This window comes from Heloderma suspectum, chromosome 6, assembly GCF_057233095.1.
Source record: "Heloderma suspectum isolate Gila_16-S chromosome 6, 16-S_ref, whole genome shotgun sequence".
In the NCBI taxonomy this organism is placed as follows: Eukaryota; Metazoa; Chordata; class Lepidosauria; order Squamata; family Helodermatidae; genus Heloderma; species Heloderma suspectum.
Window position 1 is genome coordinate 9,513,616 of NC_139463.1, and position 25,700 is coordinate 9,539,315.

The following is a 25,700-nucleotide window of genomic DNA, read 5'->3' on the forward strand; positions in this document are numbered from 1 at the left end:
CAAGGCCGGCCCGACCATTAGGCAAAGTGAAGCAGCTGCCTCAGGCAGCAAATTTTGGATGTCATGAAAGGGCAGCAAATGGTTACTTTGTTATTATTGTACTTTGATTGCCAAGAAAGGGAAGAGGTGCTTGTGGATTCATGTGCCAAAATAATGTGGTTAGATTTGGATACTAGGCACCTTGATGTGGTGGGGCTGCCATTTGCTCTTCTGCCTCAGGCAGCAAAATGTCTTGGGCCACCCTGCCTCCTGCACCTGCCCAGTGGTGCAGAGAATATGCCAAGGCAGTGGTGGGTGGGCAGCGGGTGAGGACAGAAAGGCCTTGTCTTCAGGCCAGAGGGTTGGCCCTAGCTTTTAGACCCACATTCTCCAAGCAAGATATTGGGTATTGGGAAGGGAGGACTGGAGGAAGAAACTTAAGAGATCTCAGTTCACTTTGAGCCTTTGCCGGAGCAAGTTTCACACTTAATGCTGTCCATGGTGCTGCAACTAGGGAAGGGGGAGAAATGTGTTTGGTTCACAATCCAATGTCAATTTACCTAATTTTGGACTTTCAAACCAATCTGTGAACCAAAACTCAGTTATCCTTCCAATTTCGCACTCTTCCAAATTTTGCAATGGAGCTCTCTAATCAAGAAATGAGTATGAAAATGTGTATATTAGAGGAAAGTGGAAACAAGAATGCTTATATTCATGAAAATAACTTTCAAAAATGCATTATATTACTAAAATCATTTGCAAAACACATGTATACTAGGCAAAATCATAAACAAAAATGCATATATCTGCAGAAAGGTGCACCAAACATTTATACGAATTTTCATCCTTTTTTAAAAAAAAGATTCTCAAAAGGTAGGAATGAACCAAATTCTCCTGCCTTGCTGGCATCTACTACAGAACAGATCTGAGCAGTTCCACCCCAATTTTCATTTTAAGTGGAAGAGTTGTTTGCTTTGTGCATATTGGCATGGACTATGCATTATGGCATATCAACAGTGGTGTGCAGGTGTGTTGGGGTGCTGGAAAGTATATGATTCCACTGCTTATTCATTATCTACACTTTGGTGAGGTTGCTAGTAAATTCAAAGAACTTTCACTGTGGTTCTGTATCATAGCTCATCTAATATTCTTTATGTTCATGGCATTTATTGCAGTTCAATAACAGTAAAATGCAGTTATAAATATTCTTCTACATGGAGCTGTTAAAAGCAGAAAGATTCCAGGATGTGTAAAATTAGGGAGTCATTAAGGGCACAATCCTATGCATGTTTAGGCAGAAAAAAGTCCTACAGCTCCCAGCATTCCCCAGCCAGCATGGCTGGCTAGGGAATGCTGGGGGTTGTAGGACTTTTTTCTGTTTAAATACACATAGGATTGGACTCTAACAATATTATTTTGTGGATTCATTATCCCTTTCTATGCTCTCACAGTGGTGAATGTTGCAGTGCATATTTACATGCATGTGTCCATGCACAAACTTACAGATACTGCACACTGGAAGAGTGGAATGCACCTGCCAGAGACACACTTGGATGTCTGCCATTTAATTCCATCTCTGGTTAATTTGATCCTTCATTTAACTGGATAGAAAAGCTCAGGAACCAAATCACTTTTAAAATAGCATGGCACCCAGCCGTTAATTGAGTTGAGTTTGATTGCTTTAATCAGGTACAACTGGATGAGCCGACTGCTGACTGGGGTGTGGTGGCAAAAGGATGTAAAGGTGAATTGTGGCATTTACAAGCCTTGATTATGGGCAGCTTTGGGGGTGTCCCATCTTTGGATAGGCACAAGGGAGAGAAATTAAATTCTGCAAATAAGCTTCCTTTTTCTTCCCATACCTTCCTCCTGTGAAACATGATTGCAAATTCATTGTGGAATAAAGATGCCTGAGTGTGATATGAGCACTGAATTTAGGCAGGAAAGACTCAGTTCTTCTCTTCCAACGTGGTCAAGATGGAATTGATGGTTTATCAGTGCTTATCAACTTTGCTATGATCTAATAAATGTGGTATGAAAGATGGTGCGATAATGGCAGAGTAAGAAAACTAAGCTGTATTGCATCAGTTCGTGAAGCTTTGATTTTTATTTTGAAAAAACAGCAAATTTCTAACCTTTATTGGACTGCGAATATACAGATAATGTTTGCTGAAATCTCAGAAGCCAGGGGGTGATGGAATACGTTTTCCGGTTTCTGGGAGCAGACCTTGAGTGCCCTACATCAGGAGTGGGCAGAAGGTAGATTTGGATCTACTGCTAGATTTGGGTGATTTGAATTAAATAAGGAAGGATTTCCAAGTCCCAGTTGTTTAAGAATTCAGCAACAAAATGACTCCCTCACCACAAATTATATGGCTCAAATGAAGAAAGTTTGGTGTAATCACCAGCACATTTTTGTATGGAAGGACTGTGAGCTCTGTTCAATTCTGGTACTCAAAATAGATTCCTGGGCTCAAAATTCCTTAATTCTATGTATATGTCTTTTGTACCAGGCAAAAGTGGATCTTGAGGTTCTAGTAAAATAAAACTACAACAAAGTCAATCCTGGAATTATGGAGTCTGCCCACCCCTGCCCTGCATAGCCCGTTGCCCTCCCCAGGACTAGCGGAAGCAAAGGTAAAAATGTGTGTAATGTAATCTGGTGGCCAGATTTCGCTTTTCCCAGTGCAGCATTTGGGTTGCCTGGACACAGAGAGAATGCACAGCCATGCCCAAGCCCAGTTTCCTGCCTGAGAGGCCTTCCTGCCCATCAGGTATCTAAGCAGACTGCCACACACAGCAAAGGCACAGCTCTTCATGCACCCATGTTTGGTCCTGCCTCAGCCCTCCTTGGTGGGCATAGAATCATGGAATCATAGAATAGTAGGGTTAGAAGGGGCCTGTAAGTCCATCAAGTCCAACCCCCAGCTCAGTGTCCTCGTTTAAGCACTTCAAAGTCCAGGGATGTGCCTACAAGCCCTTGCTCATGTTCCACCCATAAAACAACCCTTTGAAAGAACATCTGTTTTGTGGGAAGCAAGTACTTCAGAGCCTCGCATCACTGGAAAAGAAGGGGATCTCTTTGGAAAGGAACAGAGCCCTTTCCTTCCTTGTGAGAGTGGTGGAGCTAGGAAAGGATGGCTATTGGCTTAAAAGGATTGTTTTCTTCCCAAGTGGATAACTTAAACAACAACAACAACAACACATAACTTTTCAATGTGCTTCCATCTTTCTGTCTTTGGATTCAGGACAGGGGTATGCAACGCTTCTGGGCCATGGGCACATTTGGCAATTTATTTATTTGGGGCAGAAAAAAAATCCTACAATTCCCAGCATGCCCCAGCCAGCATGGAATTGTAGGACTTTTTCCTGTCGAAACATGCGTAGGATTGTGCCCTTAAATATTGATTGATTGACTGATTGATTGATTGATTGCATTTCTATACTGCCCAATAGCTTAAGCTCTCTGGGCAATTCACAACAATTAACAACTGGAGAAACTGTCCCAGGCACCACCACAGAATGGGTGTGCTGCAAGCGTTCACCTGCACCCAGCTGCTTTCTTCTGTAAACTGGCCAGAGAGCTTCGGCTATTGAGCAGTATATCCATGTAATAATGAATGAAAGCTTTATTTCCTAAGAATGTCTCTGAGCCCTGCACATGGCCCAGAGGCATTCATGTGAAAAGAAGATGGGAGCAGCTAGAGACCTTGACTTTGCTTTGAAGCAATCCCAGCCGCCAATAAGATTTTTATTTATTTATTTAAAAAGTAAACTAATTAAAAAGTAGGAGGAATAGGGCACCTTGGTTGGAGCCAAGAAACGTGTCTGAGGGCACACTGGTACCCTCAGGCATCACGTTGCCTACCCCTGATTTAGGAGCTGATCAGCTGCTCCAAGAATACAGCTGTCAGAGAGAACAGTCATCTGAGAAGGAGGTGGAATTAGGAGAGAAGGGCACAGGCTAGAAATGTGGATAGAGCTTTGGCTAATGGGCAGTATAGAAATGAAATAAATAAAGGGAGCAACCATATGGCTGCTAGTCAGTAGCTAGATGGTCATAGGATACATCGATTTCCAGGAACCAACCTCGGAGCTTGCACTATGAGGTCAGTTCCCTGAGAACTGACCTTCCCTTCCGCCCCGTGCTGTCTTGCAAGCAGCTCGGAATGGCCCCGTGGTCCACGCTTGGAAGAGGAGCATGGAGCAGCAAAAACGTGGCATTCCGGGTGGGGAAGGTGTAAATGCCAGTACAACACATCCAAGGTGTCATCCGGCAGCCGCTTCCCCCACTCCGCCTTCCCACAGCTAGACAGCTGAAATCTCCTGCCCTGCATTGGAAAGGCAGTCACCTCCAAGTCTGGAAACAGCAGCCTATCCCAGTAGGATTGCTCCCAAAATAAAACAAATCAATAAAATGCTGGTTTTCAGGATCCATCTCTGAATTGATTGAGGAACTGTGTAGAACTCTAACCAACCATGCCCTGCTTTACGTCCTACATTTTTATCTATTATATTTATAGACAACCTTTTCATATTACGCCAGTACTTTTCCAGCTGCACTGGCTGCCAGTCCATTTCCGGGCCCGATTCAAAGTACTGGTGTTAACATTCAAAGCCCTTAACGGCTTGGGGCCAGGTTACCTGACGGATCGCCTCCTCCCATATGTGCCTGCCCGGACCTTAAGATCATCATCAGTGGCCCTTCTCCGTGAGCCCCTGCCAAAGGAAGTGAGGCGGGTGGCTACTAGGAGGAGGGCTTTTTCTGTTGTGGCACCCCGGCTCTGGAATGAGCTCCCTAGTGAGGTTTGCCTGGCACCTACATTGTACTCCTTCCGGCACCAGGTGAAGACCTTTTTATTTTCCCAGGCATTTTAGCTTTCTAAATTTTTATCTTTTCTGTTTTAAATCTGTATTTTAAACTCCTGTACTGCTGCTAGGTTTTATTGTGGTTGTATTGTTATATTGTGGTTTTAATGTTCTATATATTTTAAATTGTTTTATTGTGTGTTGTTTGGTTTTAGTTTTTGTGAACCGCCCAGAGAGCTTCGGCTATTGGGCGGTATAGAAATGAAATAAATAAATAAATAAATAAATAAATAAATAAATTTTCTCCAAGGAGGTCAAGGCTCAAGGTGTACACACTCCCCACCTCCCCATTTTATCTTTACTGCAGCCCTGTGGTGTAGGTTAGGCTGAGAGAGAGTGACGAGCCCAGGATCACCCAGCTGGCTTCGTCGCTGAGTGGGGATTTGAACCCAGGTCTCCCTAGCCCAACCACTACATCGAAGCGGGGTCAGAGGAAAGCAATGTGATTGAGGTTGGGCAGATTCTGGAGCAGACAAATGTGTATTGAAAGGGTCAGAAGCAGATGGCTTTACCATTGGGCCAAACCCCATCCACCAATTTCACAAAACTGTTGCCCCGCCCGAAATAGTCAGTCATTTTTCTGCCTCTTTCAGCTTCACAGGAAAATTTTAGTGACATTTGCAGGTGGGGTTGAGAGGGCTTGATGCTTAGCTTGATCATTAGCATTACAAGATGACCATGGAGTGTTCTTGCTTCACTTTAAGAACCTGAAATCTTCACACTCTTCCATGGTGTTCCACAGTGGGTCTCCCCAGCTAGCACACTTCCTGGATTGTCCATGGGAGGAAGTTACATCATGACTTCCTCCCATGAGCATTCCAGGAAACATGGAAAGTTTCTGGCTGGAGAGGCTGGAGGCACCAGAGAGCAGTGCATTTTTTTTTTTTAAGTGATAAGGAAGACATCCCTTGGCTCCTCATATGACATTCTGTTAGAACTGCACCTGCAGATCATTTATTTTATTTATTTGTCAAATTTATATACCACCCAGCTGGTAGATGCCCTCTATTCTACACTAACTGAAGTTTCTAGACCACCTTCAGAGGTAGCCCCACATATAATACGTTACAATAATCTAGGTAGGAGGTTGCCAGTGCATGGATAACTGTAGCCAGGCTGTTTGTATGGGAGTAAAATAAGCAGAGTGGTGTGTGTGTGTGTGTGTGTGTGTGCGCGCGCACGCGCGCTTGTGCGAGGGGACTAATCATGCAAGGGGACTAGTCAAGGGAGGAGCAATGACGGTCCAACATGAACTGCTGCAGTTCCATTTAGTCACTGAGTTAGGCAGATGATGTTTTTCAACCAGCCTCATAAATGCAGGGCTATAAAATTAAGGAGCAGGATCTAATTTTATTTCGGAGAAATTAAAATTAGACATAAAACTAGAAAATGCCAGAGGGAGTTGCTGCCTCATAGGAGGTGAGATATTCCACTGGCCTCAAGAAACATACATCTTAGCCTCATTTCACATTGATTATTGGACTGACCAGCAGAATATGGCATGGCCGGGTAGCTGCTGATTGCTGCAGGCCGAAAGTCAAATTTCAAGGACTTGCCAGCAGAAGGGTAAGGTGGTCACCAGGTCCAGGAGACAAATCAGAATATGGGGACTGGAGATAAGCAGGTTCTAGGATCTGAAGCCTGGGAAGGAATGGGATATTTGAGAGCAGACCTAAAAGGAGGAATTGCAGCAGCCAGCTGCTTTGCTGAAAATAAGGAATTAAGCCCTGGAGAATTTAAGTCTATGCCAGTCCCATCCTTTCACTGAGGAACTTAGGACTGTTCCAAAATGATGTGCCTCATTTCATATGCTTTTTCACAAGTGGGAGAGCCAGTGTGGTGTAGTAGCCAGAGTGTTGGACTGGGAGTTGGGAGATCCGGGTTCTAGTCCCCACTCAGCCATGGAAGCTTACTGGGTGACTTTGGGCCAGTCACAGACTCTCAGCCCAACCTACCTCACAGGGTTGTTGTTGTAAGGCTAAAATGGAGAGGAGGAGGGTTATGTATGCTGCCTTGGGTTCCTTAAGGAGGAGAAAAGGTGGGATATAAATGTAATAAATAAGTAAGTAAGTAAGTAAGTGTCAAAAAGTTCCTCCTGTTTCTGGAGATTTTAAACCCCTGTAGTGACCTTATTTGAGTTGTTTTCATACTGTTCTTCTCCATGCCATTTCCTTTCTTCCTTGCCATTCATCTCATTTGGCCACACAACAACTGAATTCTACTGGCTGTGGCAACCCGTATGATGTTGTTGATGGCATCGTCACTGTGCTACACCTAACATGACAACATCTTGGATGCATTATGCACAAAATCGGGAAGGGCTGCCTCAGCCAATCAGATTCAACAGCAGTGTGGGAAAATGAGGCCAAAGACTGTGAGGGCAAAAAGCAGAAAAATGACACTCATAAGCAGAAGAAGCTAATGGGGAAATAGCCCCAAAGATCAGCAAATGAATATGGATAGTCAGCAAGGAAAGTATTTGGATGGATGGATGGATGGATGGATGGATGGATGGATGGATGATTTGTTTGATGGCACTGAATGTGCTACTTTTGAAGCTATTATCAAACTGAAAGAATGTCCGGCATAGTCCTGCTTAAGGTAGATGTGAGGGGGGGTGCCGATGCCCTCCTCAATGGGCAACGCTCAGCCATCCAGATGCAACTGCTTTCTCTTGTATCCATCAACAATCCTAATCTGAAGGGTCTGGCAAGTCAACCACTGAGTCAAAATCTGGGAAAACTAAGTCCACACAGATGGTTTTAGTGTTGCAGAGTAAGTTTTGCTGACCACACCTAAGACAGAACTTACTCTGAAACAGGTTATGGGCCCAGGAATCTTCAAGAAAACCCAGCCAATAGCCCAGAATCTTGAAGATTTGTAGCTGCCTGAAAAGAGTGCAGGTCACATGGTGTTCTGCCAAAGGCAGAGAGGTTCTTGTTTGGATTCAGAAGCAATAAGCACGCCAGTAGGTAAGAGTAAAATTATGTATTAAGTAGCAGGCAAAAGACTGCAAGTGAACATATGTGGTTTCAAAGCAAAGCCAAGCAAGATCTCACCCTTCCCCATTCAGCTGTCAGGAGCCCCAGATAACAACAATGAGGAGACTCCGAATGGCTGACACACAGCACCTCCGCGGTCCTGGACTGCGCCAAAGCTCAGCTTGATTGCCACCATGGAGGGACTTATATACCTAAAATCCCTTGTGTCTACGTGCTGCTGTCTGCACCCTCCTTAACCAATTGTATGTGTTTGATGGTCTGATTCTTAGTCTCATGATGTTTTTGCATCCTCCCATGAGACAAGCTAAGGCAGGTGGACCGCAGCCGGGGAGATCCTCCCACATTCCAAGGTCATACCATCCTGATTCTATCCTTGAGAAACCTTACAGAAAAACATGTTTTTTCTGGCCAAGGAGCCTGGAAAGCAAGAGTCAGGCCAAGAAGTCTAAAAGGCCTATCTTTAAGGCCTCACAGAAAGTTTGGTCAGGTAAGGAGCAGTTGCAGCATGTCACATCTATCTCCTCGACATACAAAGGTCTTCCAGAATTTCCTCTACACAAGGAAACTCCCAGGAAGGCCTGCTGGCTGCAAGTAACCAAAATACTTTTAATGAAAAAGAGAGGGGAGCAGGGCCTCGAGGATGTGCTTCCCGAGGTACGTGTCCCCCTTGTTGGAATAAGCAACACAACCATTAGTTGAAACCCACTATATGCAGGGGAAGATAACTGTCTGAAAAGCCACTACATGCTTAATGATTGTAGGGAGCTGGGTTGCAGGTTTTGGTCTCACTTTTGCCTACTTATTCTGCCTGTGTTCGTTGTAACGAAAAAATGCCTGTTAATATTAAGTGCTGGTGCAATTTGGAGCTTGCACTTGTCTTCTCTGTCAAGGGTGGTCAGACAAAACGTATGCTGCAACATTTTAAAACGTTAGGTCTCAGATGGAGAACAGATCACTGCCTCCCACAGTGTCTTCCCAGCAGCCATCAGGCACAGATGTCTGATTGCGAGGGAGAGGGGAGGTTCCCCATGTTGAGAGAGAGAGGACTCGGGCTCCACGCAGGTTGTAACACTCAGCATTGCCCTTGCTCAAACCTGTCATCTGTATAGTGTGGTCGGGCAAGAGGCTGTAGCTCAGTGGTTTATGACATGCTTTGCATGCAAAAGGCCATAGGTTCAGTTCCCAGCATCTCCAGGTAGGGCTGGGATAGTCCTCTCCTGAAACCCTGGAGAGCTGCTGCCTATTACTATTGAGACAGATAGACCTCTTAAGGTCTTTATTCGTTTAATTCTTGAGATCTGCCCAAAGAACACCTGTTACTGGTCGGATTAAAAATATAATAAATAAAAGGTCTTGTATAAAGCTAATTCCTATGTCAAGCCTGCCCGCTGTATCCCTGTGAAGGTGTGAAGCCTACAGAGACAAGGTAAAAAGCTCAGGCCTTGAGGCCTCAGGTTTTTTTGTGTTGGAAGGTGGTATACCTGAGAAGAGTCATTTCATGTCCCCTGTTAAGTTTCATTTCCTGAGTTAGATTTCATTTCTCCAGGTTTGAAACAGCATGGTGTAGTGGCTAGAGTGTTGGACTAGGAGTTGGGAGATCCGGGTTCTAGTCCCTGCCCTGCCATGAAGCTCACTGGGTGATTTTGGGCCAGTCACAGACTCTCAGCCCAACCTACCTCACAGGGTTGTTGTTGTGAGGATAAAAAGGAAAGGAGGGGGTTTATGTATGCCACCTTGGGTTCCTTAAGGAGGAAAACAGGCGAGTTATAAATGTAAATAACGACAACAACAACAACAACCCTTTCAGTTTTGGAAAAGGAAGGGATATAAAGGGGGAGAGAGCCAGTGAAAGGGAGGCCAGAGGGAGGAAGACCAGAGAGAGAGAGAGAGGAAGACTAGAGCATAAAAAGAAAGCAAGAAGAAGCAGCCTGGAGTAGTCTAATTAGGCTGAACCTACACATAGCAGTTATACTGTTATCATACCATTATCATAACTATTGGCGCCCATTGGTGTCATGTGTACCAATATGATAACGGTATAACTGCTATGTGTAGATTCAGCCTAAGTGCAGCTACAGTACAGGAACTTGCATTTTTGCAACCTTCATTTTCTCTTAATGCCTTTTGTATCACTCACCTCTATTCTGTAAATAACTTTCATTGTAATTTGCTTGCTTTAATTTACCAGTAAACTGTTGTGGTTAATACCCAGGTGTCTAGAGTGTCAGTCACCCCGTGTCTACAGCCTAAACCCCACATTACTGGGAAGGGGAAGCTGAAAACAAGGAAGGTGGGACTCTTAAGGAGGCAAAAGATCCTTAAGGAGTTTTTGATATTGCTTTTCAGGTTCAGCAGGGGCACACGGGAAATTTTCACCCACCAAAGATGGGTGTATCTTAGGCTTATCTCAAATTGCTCCCAGCTCTCAGATGGCTTCTGTGTGCCATTCTCAAGGATATATAGGCTCTGGGAAATGCCCCCGGTACTGCATCTACCTCAGACCTTGCTCTCCTCTTATTTTTCATCAGTTATAAGCTGCTGGAGAACTCAGATCTTGCATTGCGTTGTTTGCTTGTACACAGTTAAAGAAGAGCTATCTAGCAGTTCGGGTTCAGCAAAGTTTAAAATAACAACAACAACAACTAGCTCCTTTTGCCAGAATTTTTGAAAGAACCTAGAATCAAAATTTCAGGCATGGAATTAGTAGTTAAACATACATGTCTAAGGTTTTGTACAGTTTTCGTGTAAGTGCTTAGATAACAGCTATCTAGCGACTCAGATGCAACTGAAATTAGAACTGGGTGACATTTGATTAAATGTTGATGGCAGAGGAGTTTAGCTACTGTCTTGCAGGGGGAAAAAAGCCCTAGCAAGCTCATGAGAGTTAGAGTCTATTGATACTGTTTTGGAAATTTCTGTGATAGTGAAATGGGTCAAAACAAGAGATCAGGTGGCAAAGAGACAGGGACTGAGATAAACCTTGACATTAGCTTCTCTCCCTCTCAGAATGGGGAGCAGGTCTGGATTGCTTATGAATGTGGGTTCAGTTCTGTTTACAACTGAAGCCAGGATTGATTGACTGATTGATTGATTATTGCATTTATATCCCACCCTTTTTCCTCTTGCAAGGAAAACAAGGCAGCTTACATTATCATCCTCCTCTCCATTTTATCCTCACAACAACAACCCTGTGAGGTAGGTTGGGCTGAGAGTCTGTGACTGGCCCAAAGTCACCCAGTGAGCTTCCATGCCTGAGTGGGGACTAGAACCCAGATCTCCTGGCTCCCAGTCCAGTTGCTCTCACCACTATACCACACTGGCTCTCCTACACCACACTGGCTCAAATAAGGTTTTCTTATTTGAAATCAGTGTTCTTTTTTAATCAGAGAAAAATGAACTCATTTACAGCTTCTGTCTCTGTCTCTGTCTGCCTCTCTCTCTCTCTCTCTCTCTCTCTCTCTCATAAAATGATTCAAATGCCTCGGGTCTCCAGTGGAGGGAATCGCAAAAGACTGCTGGTAGCACAATACAACACTAAAATAAACATTATTTTTTATCGAAGGCCAGAGGAGAGAGATGTGAGCAGTGGGTGGCTTTAAACCTACACAATTGTGAAACAGGGCTAAGCACTGTTTTGACAGCTTAAGCGATGCATAAGTGACAAGGTGGCCCCCTGAGTACTGTTAAATCTCACCTTTAGAAAAAGTAATTCTGTTCCTTTGCTATTGCTGGGAGATTAATCCCCAAATGAGTTCCTATTTAGGTAAAACAAGGAAAGGAGGAAAGAGGACAAATGCAACATAAAGAGACTCACATAGTCAAGCAGATTCTCTCTCCCCCCGCCCTTCTACTAGGGGAAATAACTTCCACTAGGTAAAGACTTCTCATCTCAATTTTTCATAGCTTTGATCCATCACTTGGTTACCTTTTTTGAGTCATTCAGACCTTGAGGAGGAAATTGTCTACAACTTTGACTAGATATTGTTGTGCTGATAAATATTGAATCTACAACCTTTCTGGGTGATTGAATAATCAGAAATGATATGAGAGAGAGAGAGAGAGAGAGAGAGAGAGAGAGAATATTCACCACCAATTTAGATGGCAGTTTATAAAGATCCCTGCCCCAGAAGGGCTTACAGTCTACACACACACCACTAAGGAAAGAGAGGAAGGACAGGAAAATGGAAACAAGGCCAAACAGGGGGAAGAATATGTGATGGTTGCAGCTACTGTACATATTTAATAGCCATTCCACCTCCCCACAGAACTCTAAAGAACTAGAGTTCAGGGCAGAGGTAGTGGGTGGGATTTCAAACAAAGGCTCCCCAGTACCTTTGCCAGGCTACCATTCCTGGACCTGGTTTTCTGCTCCACCATTCTGTTAGGCTTTGGAACAGCACAGCAACCCCCCATAGGATCCGAGCCTCTGGTGATTACACAGCAGGACAGATGGTATCCCCTGGGTGAAACTTCCCAAGTAAGAGAGCCACACTAGAATGTTTAATTAAGGGATAAGACTGATGTGTACTTAGAAAGCCAGGCTAATATAAGTTTCAAAAAAGGCAGCCCAAGTAATCAGGGCAAGCCACAGAAGAACAGAGCTGGTCCGACCCATGTGGCAGGACCCGCTTTGAACTTTGTTTTCTGCACTGGGGCGAGGGGAAGGGTAATCTGTGGGTGAAGTAGTTGGCAATGACTCTGTTATCATCAACAGGTCACTTTCTGCTCAGGTTTTGTCTACATGCTGCCTTGAACCTCAGTGGGGGTGGCTGATCATGTTTGATGGACTGCCCTTGGAGACTTTTGGACCCAGTTGGTTTCCTGATGTCTCTGGAGGATTTTCCCATACATGTTGCCAGAGATACTGCCAAGGCTGTCTTTAGAATGAGGAGATGGCCCAGGCCATCAATAAAATTAGTCAGAAGTGCCCCTGCTGCAACTGTAGACCTATCTCAGTTCCTTAGTATTCTGAGGATCTGAAGGCAGTGAAACGGGTCAGATTGCAGTCTAGAGCAGAAGTGGCAGAAGATGGAAAGCAAACACAGGATAGTCTCCATTATGGGCCCTACTTTGTGGTGGCGATGATGGTGAAGAAAGCTTGCTTCCTGTGGTGGACTGGTAAAGTTTGAAGTGCAGACACTCATCATGACAATCCCCATAGCCACACCCCCAAGGAGAGTCCAAAGTTACATGCAGCTGTGTTGGTCCAGATCAACAAACCAGTTCTATGAGTTTTCATGTGCTAGGCTGCAGGCCTTTTGTAAAGCGAATAGGTCTTAATTGTCCATTCAAGACCAGGCCATCCCAAAATACTTTACATTACAACAAGGAACAATATATTATTGTTGGGAAAATTCATCCCCCCCCCCCCCCCGCTACTGTGAGGATTGCAACAAAGCTCAGAGGAAGCAGGGAATTCTGAGAGAAATAGCAGATGACGTCAGCAACCCTGCTAATAAAAAAATGCCGGTGCTACGTCCCTGTGAGCCCTGGCTCCTCTCTGCCACTGCTTACTTCCCCACCACCATTGTGTGTGACATTGTCTAATAGAGCTGTTCCAGATGGTAAGAGGCCTGCCCAGGGAACCAACTGTTGGAGCCTTCAGGAGCCCACTGCGATCCATTTGCTTTATGTTTTGCAGATCAAGTCACTTGTATTTTGCAGATCAAGTCACTTGCATTCTAGATCCTTATCCTTCTTGGCTTGTGATAGCAGCCAGGGATGGGTTAGCTGTTTGGCTATCAGAGGTTGTTTATGCCTCCTGGAATGAAGGGGTGGTTCCTACCACCCTAGAAGAGGTGGCGTTTCAGCCCCTGCTAAATAAATCCACTTCCTGTAATGGAGGGTTCATACTTCCTACTTCCTGTTCATTCTGGGATCCTTTATAATGGAAACAAAAATCTGCTCCAAAAGCTGCAGAATTTTATTTTATGGCTGAGAGCTTTAAAGCTATTGATTAATGTAACTACTCATGAATTCATTTATTACGGAATAAAATTGTGGATTTTAAATCAGATTCTATCTAACTCTAATTCCAGTTGTACACTATGAAGGCTGGCACATGGGAAGGGAGGGGGAAGAAATAGGGAAGGTTCAGCACAAAGATTGTCCAAATGTGAGATCATTTGTCTAAGTTATTCGTTTGAGAGAAACGATTACCTTCATTAAATATCCTCAAAATGTCACCTGTAGCAAATTATTCTAATTGTTACTTTAATTAGTTAAAAGTGAGGCAGTTAATCAACAAAGCATTGCTTTCAGAAGCAATCAATTCAAGGAGAACAGTGTTATAGGTGCCAATCTTTGATTGTTATGGATATCAAGACTTTCCACACAATTACGTATGGATGTTCAGAGTGTCAAGGGCATAGATGTTAACACTGTGTTTTATTGTGTTTCTTTTTATTGCACACATTTAGACTAGTAGATAATAGTCCCCCACATACACATAACACATTTCTGTCATACTCAGTACCTTAAATTATGCAGGCATGATGGGAATGCCTGTATAGTTCAGGCAGATGGCTCAAACAGCATTCTACCATCATCATTGTCAAAAGTTCTATTCATTATTTAAAAACAAAACAATAACAAAAATAATTTGTCACAATTGTATGAAATTTGGCACAGAGAATGTATCTGGTGACTGCTGTAAGCTGGCCAATTTTCATAAACAGTCCAATAAAAATATCTGAGGTACCTTGGGATGGGTGGATCTGTCTAGTTCAATTCTGTCACGTTTCTCTTTCTCCCATCTCCAAGCTTGTTCCTTGTTGGTTCCATGCAGATACAGGGGTGGCAGCAGGGGGGGGGGGGTGTATTTCCAAAAATATACTCACTTTTGTGCATGTTTTTCAAACTGTTTGCATTTTTGTATGTATCTACCCTTTGGGTTAAGGGGCCGCAGTGGCTTAGTGGTTAAGACGCTGAACTGCAGATTGGAAGGTCGGCAGGACAGCAGTTCGAGACCCGAGTGCTGTGTGACGGAGTGAGCTCCCATCTTCAGTCCCAGCTTCTGCCAACCTAGCAGTTCGAAAGCAAGAAATTGCAAGTAGATAAATAGGTACCGCTTCGGCGGGAAAGGTAACAGCGTTCCGTGCACCTCGGTGTTCAGTCATGCCGGCCACATGACCACGGAAGCGTCTTCGGACAGCACTGGCTCTTCGGCTTAGAGATGGAGATGAGCACCACACCCTAGAGTCAGACACGACTGGCTGGGGACACCTTTACCTTTTTTTACCCTTTGGGTAAATTGTGTTGTATGCATTTTCAAAATGTACACATTTTCTTTGCTCACTGTTCAGATGTGTGCATTTAGTTGGACAAATGTTTCCTGTTCCGTGGAGCTCATCGCAAGTCCTGGAGCATACAGATTCCTGAATGCAAAGTGCATTCCATATATGACTGCTCCAGATTGGGGAAAACCACCCCCCAAAATCCAGTGGAGCAGATTCCTCACACACCTTTTGAGATAACAGTATTGACAACATTTGCCAGAATCTTCTTCCTCTGTAGGTAGGTTAGGGAACACTGCAGCTCCAGATGCTACAGGGATCTACCAGCATGGCACATGAAAGACAAGGGGAAATGTAGGTTCATGGAGGAAACAGAGGACAATCTAGCATCAGATGAGTGAATGCTTCCTTGTCTATTTCAAAAAGGGGGTTGGTGGGAAACCAAATGTATCTTGTCCTAGCTTGCTGAATCTTGCTATCCAACATTACCAGAAAAAAACTGAGACTTCTGAGCCAAGGTGATTGAGAGGGAAACACAACATGGAGGTGCACTGATGCCTTCTGGGAACATTATCCTTATAAAATTCTGTTGGGAGGATTTCCTGTTGGCAAATTCCACAGGCAGCTGGTTGGCCACTGTGTGAACAAAATGCTGGATTAGATGGACCCTTGGTCTGATCCAGCATGGCTTTCATGTTCTTATGTTCTATAACCTCAGTATGCAATGTTATTGAAAGTGGTGAACTTTCATAACCACTAAATCTCTATGCCAGGCAATATTGTATCTGTTGAATTTCTTCAAATCTTGATGATAAATGAATAGTAGCCATGCCAACAAAAGAAAGGAAAAGATGGCAGCCTTATTCCTAGAATAGACATGTTCTATAACCTCAGTATGCAATGTTATTGAAAGTGGTGAACTTTCATAACCACTAAATCTCTATGCCAGGCAATATTATATCTGTTGAATTTCTTCAAATCATGATGACAAATGAATGGTAGCCATGCCAAGAAAAGAAAGGAAAAGATGGCAGCCTTATTCCTAGAACAGACATACAAGAGTGAAAGCTGCTTGCTTTCTTCTGATCCATTTCTAACCAAAGGAATTGAGGGGCTGAGGTTACATACACAAATTTTGGAATATATTTCTCAGATCTCTTATTACCACATTTGCCCCACTCTGATTCTTGTGGTTCTGAGAAAGCAGAAACCTGGGAACTAGTGTGTTAGAAGGTCCTAACACACTGTCATAACACACTGTCATAGCAGTGAGCCTGTGTGCACCAGTTGCTGGGGAACATGGGTAGGAGGGTGCTGTTGTGTTCGTGTCCTGCTTGTGGGTCCCTGGTCGACAGCTGGTTGGCCACTGTGTGAATGGAACGCTGGACTAGATGGACCTATGGTCTGATCCAGCAGGGCTCTTCTTGTGTTCTAAAGGCCTGGCTGGCAGTTGCAGACTACAAAGGTGGATGTGGTGAATCAAACAAATGTTTAAATATGCTTGAGTACCTGTTGGGGACTGAGCTTTCAGTGGGTCTTGAACAAGTGACTTGAGGAATGCCAGCTGGGGACTCATTCAACCTGTACAGCCTCCACCCCCTGCCCCCCAGCAAGTAGGGATGTATGAGAAATTTATTTTTGATCAGGATCTACCCAGGAAGGACTTCTTCACACAGCACATAGTTAGTATGCAATTCACTACCACAGGAAGTAGTGATGGCCACCAGTTAGAATGGCTTTAAAAGTGGGTTGGACAAATTCCTGGAGGAAAAGGCTATCAATGGCTACTAGTCCTGATGGCTACATGCTACCTTCAGTACCAGAGGCAGTGAGCCTGTACACCCGTTGCTGGGGAACATGGGCGGGGGGGTGCTGTTGCACTCGTGACCTGCTTGTGGGTTCCTGGTCGACAGCAGGTTGGCCACTGTGTGAATGGAATGCTGGACTAGATAGACCTTTGGTCCGATCCTCCAGGGCTCTTCTTATGTTCTTATGTCTTTCTGTGTTTCTCTCACATGCAGGCCTTCTAAATCTGGAAAAGTTGCTCCGCCAGTTCCTTATCTCTAAGGAAACTCTCTCAGTCCGGATGCTGGATGACAGCCGGGACCCTACGCCATTGCTAAAGGAGATCAGGGATGATAAGACTGCCACCATCATTGTACATGCCAATGCGTCCATGTCCCATGTCATCCTTAAGAAGGTAAGGGGCAGGTGACGTTCATCAGCTCACCCTGCCAAGTTTGGGATGGGGCCTGTGTGTTAGAATGTTGGATTCAGGTTCACCCAATGATTGGGAAGTGGGTTAAAGATGGACAAAAGCAAATGCATGTTCACACAACATGTAATTAACTCAGGAAATCACTGTCATAAGATGATGGCTACCAATTTACATGGATTTTGCTGGAATTAGGACAGTTACACAGAGACATGAGAACCATTCAAACTTTTTTTCATGCATTTTATTCAGAACTATATGGAAATGACACAACCTCAAATGAGGAGATAATCAGTAAGTTCCTGCAGGACATAGAAATGCCAGGACTCTCAGAACCTCAGCAGGAATACTTGAATCAACCTTTGAAATACCCTGGAATAGAGGAAACAATAAACGCATGAAAACAGGAAACACACTCAGGCCAGACAGTTATGTTGTAGAATGGTATAAAGCCCTTGAGAGAAAACCCCCCAGCCCTAATACTAGTAGAGGGAGGGGGAGAGAGAGAACCAAAACGAAGCACCTGCCAAGTAATGTGTATGAAGCCAAGATCTACTTTACTCCCAAACCAGACAGACCCACAATCCCATTCAATGTATAGACTCATCACCTTTATAAATATAGATGCCACCATTGCTGCATGACTCCGTAAGTGTCTCTCCAGTATCATACACTCAGGTCAAGTAGGCTTTTTTTTGTTTCAAGGAGAGAAGTGGTAGATTATACCTGTCTGTTGTGCAACACGATGGCAGTTGCGAGGCAGAGAGCCTCTCCAGAACAACTCTTATTGCTGGATGCAGAAGAGGCCCCTAATGGGACTCCCTAGTTGCCATTCTGTATAAATTAAGCTTATCTCCCCAGTTCATAGATTAGATCTTAGCAATGTACAAAGTGCTCACAGCTTGAGTGCTGACAAATAATCTCCTATCAAAACCCACTCAGTTGTGATGGGGTGCATATCAGGGATGCCCACTGTCTCCAGTACCCTTTGCCATTAAACAAACAAATAACGTTAGGGGAATAACTGTTGCAGACCAGGAATATAAAATGGCATGATCTGCAGCTGATGCACTCCTATTCCTTTCAGGCCCACAAAAATCCATCCCAAAGCTAAGGTCACTGATGGACCACTTTAGTCAGCTCTCAGGCTACAAAATTGACTGGCAGAAGTCAAAGATCATGTCAATAGGAACGGCACCACTCAGCAATCATCTTATAGATCAGTGCTTTATCTGGAAAAAGGAGAATGTGAAGTACTTACTTAGGTCTCCTCATACCCAAGCAAATAAACCAGGCTATCAAAATCAGCCCGCGGCAAGACACACCCTAAATAAAGACTGAACTGGTCAGAGCTACCAATGAGTCTGTGGGGGGGGGGAGAGAATGAATATCCTATCAAGACTGATCTACGATGGGCTGCCCTGTCATAATATTCCAGAAATGCTTTACACAAGTAGACCAGCCCTTTAGAAAATTGTTACGGGGTCTAGGGGCGAAGCTGCACATTGCTTATGCTAAATTACAATTGCCAACATCACACTTTGGCTTCAATCTCCCAGACTTCTGTGCCTACCATAATGCATGCCTAATAGCACAAGTGAAACACTGGCAGGCAGAAGCAGAGATTGAAAGTCCAGACTAGGCTGAAACGAAAATAGCCACCTGGGTCTGGGTGGTGCTAAGCTCAGTGCGCCTCCGCCACACTACAACAACACTGTGAGGGCCACCAGGCAGGCCTGGAGGCAGCAAAACATCAGCAGAATCCAGATCCAGATCCATACAGCCATCTTACCATCTGGGGCAATCCCCACATCTGTATTGCCCATAAGCCAGGGGTGCAGAGCCTTAAGCCTGTGGGTTCAGATGTCATGACAACCCATGGTTTAAACAGGCCAGACTTCATAAACCAACAACAAGCCATGGGCTCTATTTGTAGTTTGTTGCTGGTTAACAAAACATGGTTTGTTTGCAGGGATGGGTTCAGACAAAACGACAAGCCAGATTTCAACAAAAGCATTATATGCAAACCAGGCCAGTAAAGTTAAAACTTTCACACTGGAAAGCAGCCCTAAAAGCAATCAAATCATTCACTTTGGCTATTTGTCTGAAATTAATACATTAAAAAAAATCATGGACTAGATACAAGTTCGCTTCTGACATCTAGGCATGACCCTAGAGGACAGGTAGTGGAGGTGTGGGCAGCCACAGGTGGACCCCACAGATCTTCAATGGAAATGTCCAATCACAGCTCCCTTCTGGGCAGATGTCAAGGTAAGAATCAACATAAGTCCTAGATAAATCACTTATAACAGAAGATGCACATGACTTGATGGGGCATTTACCCAATAGCTGGGACCTTATCATGGCAGACAGGGGAAATGGCTTGCCAAAGGCTCACTGACTGCCAGACTCATACTTTTGTAAAATTGGAAATCCAAAACCACCTATAAAGGAGACTCAGAACACACAACAGTGGGCGTTGACCTTTTGGATCAGCTACCCCCAACTTGTTGCCGGGAGAATCAAAATGGTAAGCTTGTTACTGATTATCATTGAGAACTAGCAAATGTACTTGACTCTGCTTAGAAGCCTTGTTTAAGAATAATGTTAGATGTCTCATGTGTTTGTAAGCTCTTGTGTTTAGTACTGTTATGCTAAAACTTCGTAGTAAAAAGACAAAAAAGAAAAATCTTGTCTGAGAGAGTGTTTCTTAATATCAAGAGTAAAATACTGAGTTTACTCTGATATGGTATCTGGTTTTAAGAGAAATCTAACTGTATGCTAGTGCTGTGCCAAAAATTTCTCCCACATCTTTTTTGACCATTCTCATTCAATTTGATGGAAGAGAAATTGCTTCTGAAAAGAAATTCAATGGTGATGAAATTTTGGAGAAATTCTCATGGGTTGAATTTTGGTTTCTTGGGCTTAGGAGGTGGCCAGGGAGTGAGCACAAGTGTCCTGTTTTTCATTGCACAATCATCTCTCTGGCCACCTGTAGCCCCCTCGGCTTTCTACACTTCAATTAAAGTTTAAGGCACCATGAAGTAATTCCTCCCACAGGGCTTTTCAGATTAGGATGTGCAGGCAGCCCTGGGAGGCTGGCTCTGGTTAGGTAAGCTCAAAAACACCACAAAAACAAATTATAAAACGTCCTGAATGAGGCAAAACAATGGAAACCTCTTTCATTGGGGTGGGGGAGAAATCTTTCAGGAAATTGGAGGACAGATGTTGGCAGAGCGCTAACTCCACCTCTTCCCTGGAGCTGGACACACTGCCCCCACCTGCATTGCAGTGGATGCAAACTGGGGGCTGGCCTGCCAAGGCAGTTGATGCTGTTGCAGCATGACGACCCCCCAAAGCCCTTATGAAAAAAGAAAGCAGCTGTGCTACAAGCCCTGCCAGTGGGGAGTCCTGCCTGGGAGAAACGGTTGAGAATTTCTCCTCCTGCTGGAGAAATTCCGTGAAGTTGTCTCCCAAATTTCTCTGTTCACAACTAAGGTGGAGATTTTCAAGAGGCCATTTGCACACAGCTCTGCTGTATACCCAGCAGACATGTAATCAGTAGTTGCTAACATACTAACAATATAATTTGAGAGAATCTCTCTGAACCAGGGCATATGACACACATCCCAAGTATCGACGCTTGGATCCTGGGCCTTGCAGTACTGGCAGCCCCTGAAAAAGTATTCTATATTAAATTACAAATTTCAGGTGATTTGGCATAGCTTTCCTTGACCTATGTGGAGTAAAATATGTGTGCCAAGAACTACTGGAACACACCACACCACACAAGCCAGTGAACAGCAAGCTCACCTTTCTGTCCTTCTTGTTCTTTTCATGGTCTTTCTGGTCTTTTCCCTCCTCTCTCTCTCTCTCTCTCTCTCTCGTTTCTTGACCTTCCTCCCTACATTGTGTCTTCTCCCCTTTCCCCTAAGTGAAAACTCTTAATATAAAACTGCAAGGCATGGAACTGGAAGGGGAATGGCCAGAAGGGTCAGGGGTTGCACAGATATGGGAAGGAAGTGGGAAATTTGTAGTTAAACTTGTAAAAAAAAATACCTTTAAAAAGCAGAAATAAACTATTAATCACGAAAAGATTTAGACAAGTTCATGGAGGATAGATCCGTCACTAGGTCAGCCTTCCCCATATCCCCTCCAGATATGTCAGACTACAACTCCCATCATGCTGGTTGGGGTGGTGGGAGTTGTAGTCGACACATCTAGAGGACACCAGGTTGGGGAAGACCGCACTAGATAGTAGCCAAGATGGCTAAATGGAAAATCCATGTGCAGTTCTATGAATTTCCATCTACGCAAAAACAGTTCTGCCTCTCAGTCTTCAGGAACAATTTTTTTGGATCGGATTCTGAAAAGCAATGCTTGGGGTTTGTTGTTCTAAGTTTGTGGCCAATGTTTTTGTTTTCTTTTTTTCCCCATGTGTTTCAACAGCTTTCTTTCATTAAAAAAGAAAGAAAAATCATTTCCCCTCCCTTTCTCCAAGATTTGTGATGAGAGTCAGAATACAGGGCCTGCTTTGGCTTTATATTTTTGGCAGTGTTCCCAACCAAGTCCATTAGATAGGGAAATAGTATTAACAATTTATAAACAACCGCTTGGATCCACAGCCTCATCAATACACATTGGCGAGCACAGATGTGCAGTTTAGAAAGTGTGTGATTGTTTTGTGGTGGGATTTGTTTCATGTACACTTTGCCCATGTGGCCTGGCCTCAGAGCCTTCTTCTGTTACCATTATCTAGCCTAGGAGGCAATCCTCGATGGAGAGCTGTTGCCATCATACCCTGTTTGAAAGGCTTGCTGGAGTAGGGATGTTCTTTCTCTCCCGAACTTGGCGAATTTGGGGCAATTCTGATCAAACCAAGCTCAAACAAAATTCTCACCCATCTGCATCAGCCAAATTCAATAGGTACTGTCAAGGGCTCCTTGGCGGCCTCTTTCAGTCTAATCCAGTAGCCAAGTCCAGACACAGACAAAGGGATTCTTTTCAAAGCTTTATTCCTCTTTTACAACTTAACAACTCTACAGTTAGCAACTAGCTATGAGCAGCAGAGTACCTATGCCCTAAGTTGGAACAGTTGGTCCCTGTTTGAAAGGGAATCACTGGCAGACCCTGAACTTATGGGCTAGGGACAGTCCCTCCTATTTTCCCTTGGATCCTCTGGGCGCAACCATTGTTTGCGCACCAACTGGGCACTACGCCTCCTTTCCGCTCCCTCCATTTGGCGCCTCTCCCTGCATCAGCGTCGCGCGTCCAGCAAGACTTCTTCCCACGCTCTCTTACTCCCGGGACTGCTATCTATGCCAGGAATGCCAGTGGGAGGAATCTCTGCCAGCTGTTGGCCCTGGGAAGGATGAGCGCGTTCCTCTCCCAGGAGCGGCTGCTCTTCCTCAGAATCAGAACTACTCTGGGATTCTATGGGCTCAGTGTCCACCCTGACAGGTACAACTGTTCCTTCCCAGGTTGCAGAGGACTACGATGTGCCTGCCTGCCATACCAGGTGCTCAAAATGAGGAGCCTGTCAGAAAAACAAGAGGTGGCAGCCCTAATTAAGCACTGACATGGGTGAACACAAAGGGATACCAGCCCAGACTTTAAATTGCTAAGCACTCAAAGCCCTGTGCCTGGATGGGCAAATCTGTCCATTTCAGTTTCTCGCACATTAAGGAATGAATTAGTCCCGAGTTCTATTTGTCCCAAAAATAGAGAACTATGAAAATTTTGGTAAATTCTTATCAAAACCAAATTGAGTTATAATTCTTGCCCATCGCTGTCGTGGAGGCATCAGGTTGTCCAATGTGAGAAGTGGGATGCTGGATGAGAAGGTCCTTTGGTCTCAGAGCTGGCATCAAGGGTACGCATGGTTGGGCATGTGCCGAGGGGTCACACCCCAGCAGGGGCCCACTGACAAGAGCCCCCCGGAGTTGCCTCTCCTCCTCTTCATATAATCTGCTTGTTCACCTGCCTCTCGCTCTGGCCCAGACAACAGTGGTGGTGAGGAGGAGGAGCAGGAGATGCCGCGGCCTCCTTGCTCCCTGGCTCTCTGCCTGGCAAGCGAGCAAGGGGGAGCCATGAGGAGGAAGAGGAGGCAGAGCCAGAGCAGCTGGTGGCCATGGTGGTGAGAAGGCTGACTCAGTGAGGGAGGGGCCTGTTGAGGATGTCTTGCCAAAGGGCCCACAAAACCTGGAACTGGCACAGTTTTATCTGATCCAGCAGGGCTTTTCTTATGCGCAGAGGGAATAGGATTGTGTGACATTTGCCCATGTAATTAGCAGACTATGAAGCCTCTAGGTTGACTGGGATTGGTGTAAATCAGGCCATATGTCCTCTCATGTGCCCCCTGCAGGCCACAAGTGGCCCCTGCCACCCTCCACTGCCCCCCCCACTGCTCTCTGAATTGTGTGTGTGTTTAAAATAACATGAAAAATGGTGTCTGTAGCAGTTACAAAGCACCCAAAGGGTAAGATTTAGCTTGGAAGCAAGCCATTTAACCATTGTCGTGGCCTATGGCACTGCAGAGCGCTTTGCCGCCAAATTTCAGCAGCAAACCCACAATTATTTTGCTTTTTTACCCATTTTGGATGGGGCGGCCCACAGATTGCATGGAGAGCATCCTGCAAGGGGGGCGGGGGTCCAGAGGGCAAAAATAGTCACAGCCCTTCCAAAGTTGCCCACGCCAAGTCTAAATACTCAAGCCTGATCTTTTGCCCTTGCCTGATCGGTGAGCAGAGCCCCATGGTTGCTCAGCCCTAGCAACCTACCGCAGAAGCCCTGAGTTGGAAGAACTCATCCTCTCCACCTCCACTGATTCCTTGTGTACTTACCCACCCAGCTAGGGTGGCCATGTGTCCTCTTTTACAGAGGACAGTCCTCTTTTGGAAAGGCTGCCAGTAGACTGGCCTCTATTATGAAGGGCTCCTCCATTTTGAGGGCTGCCCAGTTCAATTCCAGTATGAAGGTAAAGAACCATCAGAGGGAAGAGCTGGGCCTTGAAGTTGCCCATCAGCAGCACCTGGACAACAGACAGAAAGCAAGCCCTTTCTGAAACAATGCTAGTTAGGAATCTGGCAACTTCTCCTATAGCTCATTTGAGTTATTACTACTTTGCTCAGTGCCAGAACCCATTTAAAACATTTGGCCTGGTGTGATGAAGGCACATCCATTTCTGTAAGGTACACAAGGCAACACGTATGGTTTAGCTGGCACACCACACCACGTGTTCATTTACAGCTGGACCAACAGGGCATGTTCATTCAGAGGCTACTGTGTGCATTCCTGTGTGAGCATCACACCTGGTTCATACCTGTATGTTCATCACTTGGTGGCTACAACAAGGTGGTGGTTGACTTGCATGGATGAAGGGACTGCCGTCACATATATTACACCACCAATAGGACGTTTATGCCCTCTCAGACATGAATTCCCTTCAACAAAATCAGATCACATACTGAGCTGTCAGTTGATGAGCTATCCAGTGGCGTACATCCCTGTGTGAAACAGCACCAGATCAACAACTCACAAGTGACACACACGGATGTGTGCAGTAGGGATGCTGCTCGGGTTCTTCTGAGCCAGACTAGGAAACAAACTTCAGGGGTGTGTAAAGACCACCTCAAGAGAGGAGAATTTTGCAAGCCCAGAATTTTTCTTCCAGCTCTGATTAAAATCTGAGCTGGAGAAGAATTTCTGGAGCTCCCGCTCCTACCTTCTTGTCTCCACCACCACCCCTGTCCCCCAAATCCATCCCCAAAACATTCTCCTCACTTTCCTTATGTTGAAGCTGTGGTGATGGGACCAACATTGGAGACACATGGAAAGATGAGAGGGCGGCAGCCCATGGGAAAACTACATCTCCCATGGCTCCCCACATCCAGCATACTGTTACCCAACACAATGGGGAGGACAGCAGGGAGGCAACAATCCTCCATGCGCTCTTCTCCCTGGGTAGCTCTGCTGCCGCTCCGGCCACTGCAGCTTAAAGGGAAGAGGCTGTATGTTTGGGGTCTGAGGTCTGGTAGTGAATGGCTTTGGGGCATGGGGGAGGGTAACAGAGATGGGTGATTAATTTTTTTTCTGACCCCTTGGATTGGCCCAGAACAAAGAAATGATCAAAGATCTTCTGATTGTTTATGTATTGGTTTGTGCCCCACCTTTCTACCAAGAAAAATGGCACTTAGGGCAGCTGCTGCTGCTTCTCCTCCTCCTCCTCATTATTGCAGAACCTCTCTGACGATTTCCAAGTTAGTCCAAGGTGAGCTTTAGGCAATTCACCCATCTCTAGTGTGAACCAGCCCTGAAGCCTAGGTCCTGAGAAACTTGGTCCGCTTAATCGTTTGTTTACTTAGGGTGCAATCCTATGCACGTTGAACAGAAAAAAGGCTT

At 45.0% G+C, this 25,700-nt stretch overlaps 1 protein-coding gene across 1 annotated transcript in view; it reads left to right on the top strand.

Annotated features, from left to right (window-relative positions):
- The window catches only part of GRIK4 (glutamate ionotropic receptor kainate type subunit 4), a 445,828-nt gene that overhangs the window by 261,386 nt on the left and 158,742 nt on the right, over positions 1–25,700 (top strand). The window contains exon 8 of the mRNA XM_084807214.1: positions 17,107–17,285. Coding sequence (XP_084663340.1) covers positions 17,107–17,285 — 179 coding nt within the window. The remainder of the gene's footprint in view (positions 1–17,106; positions 17,286–25,700) is intronic.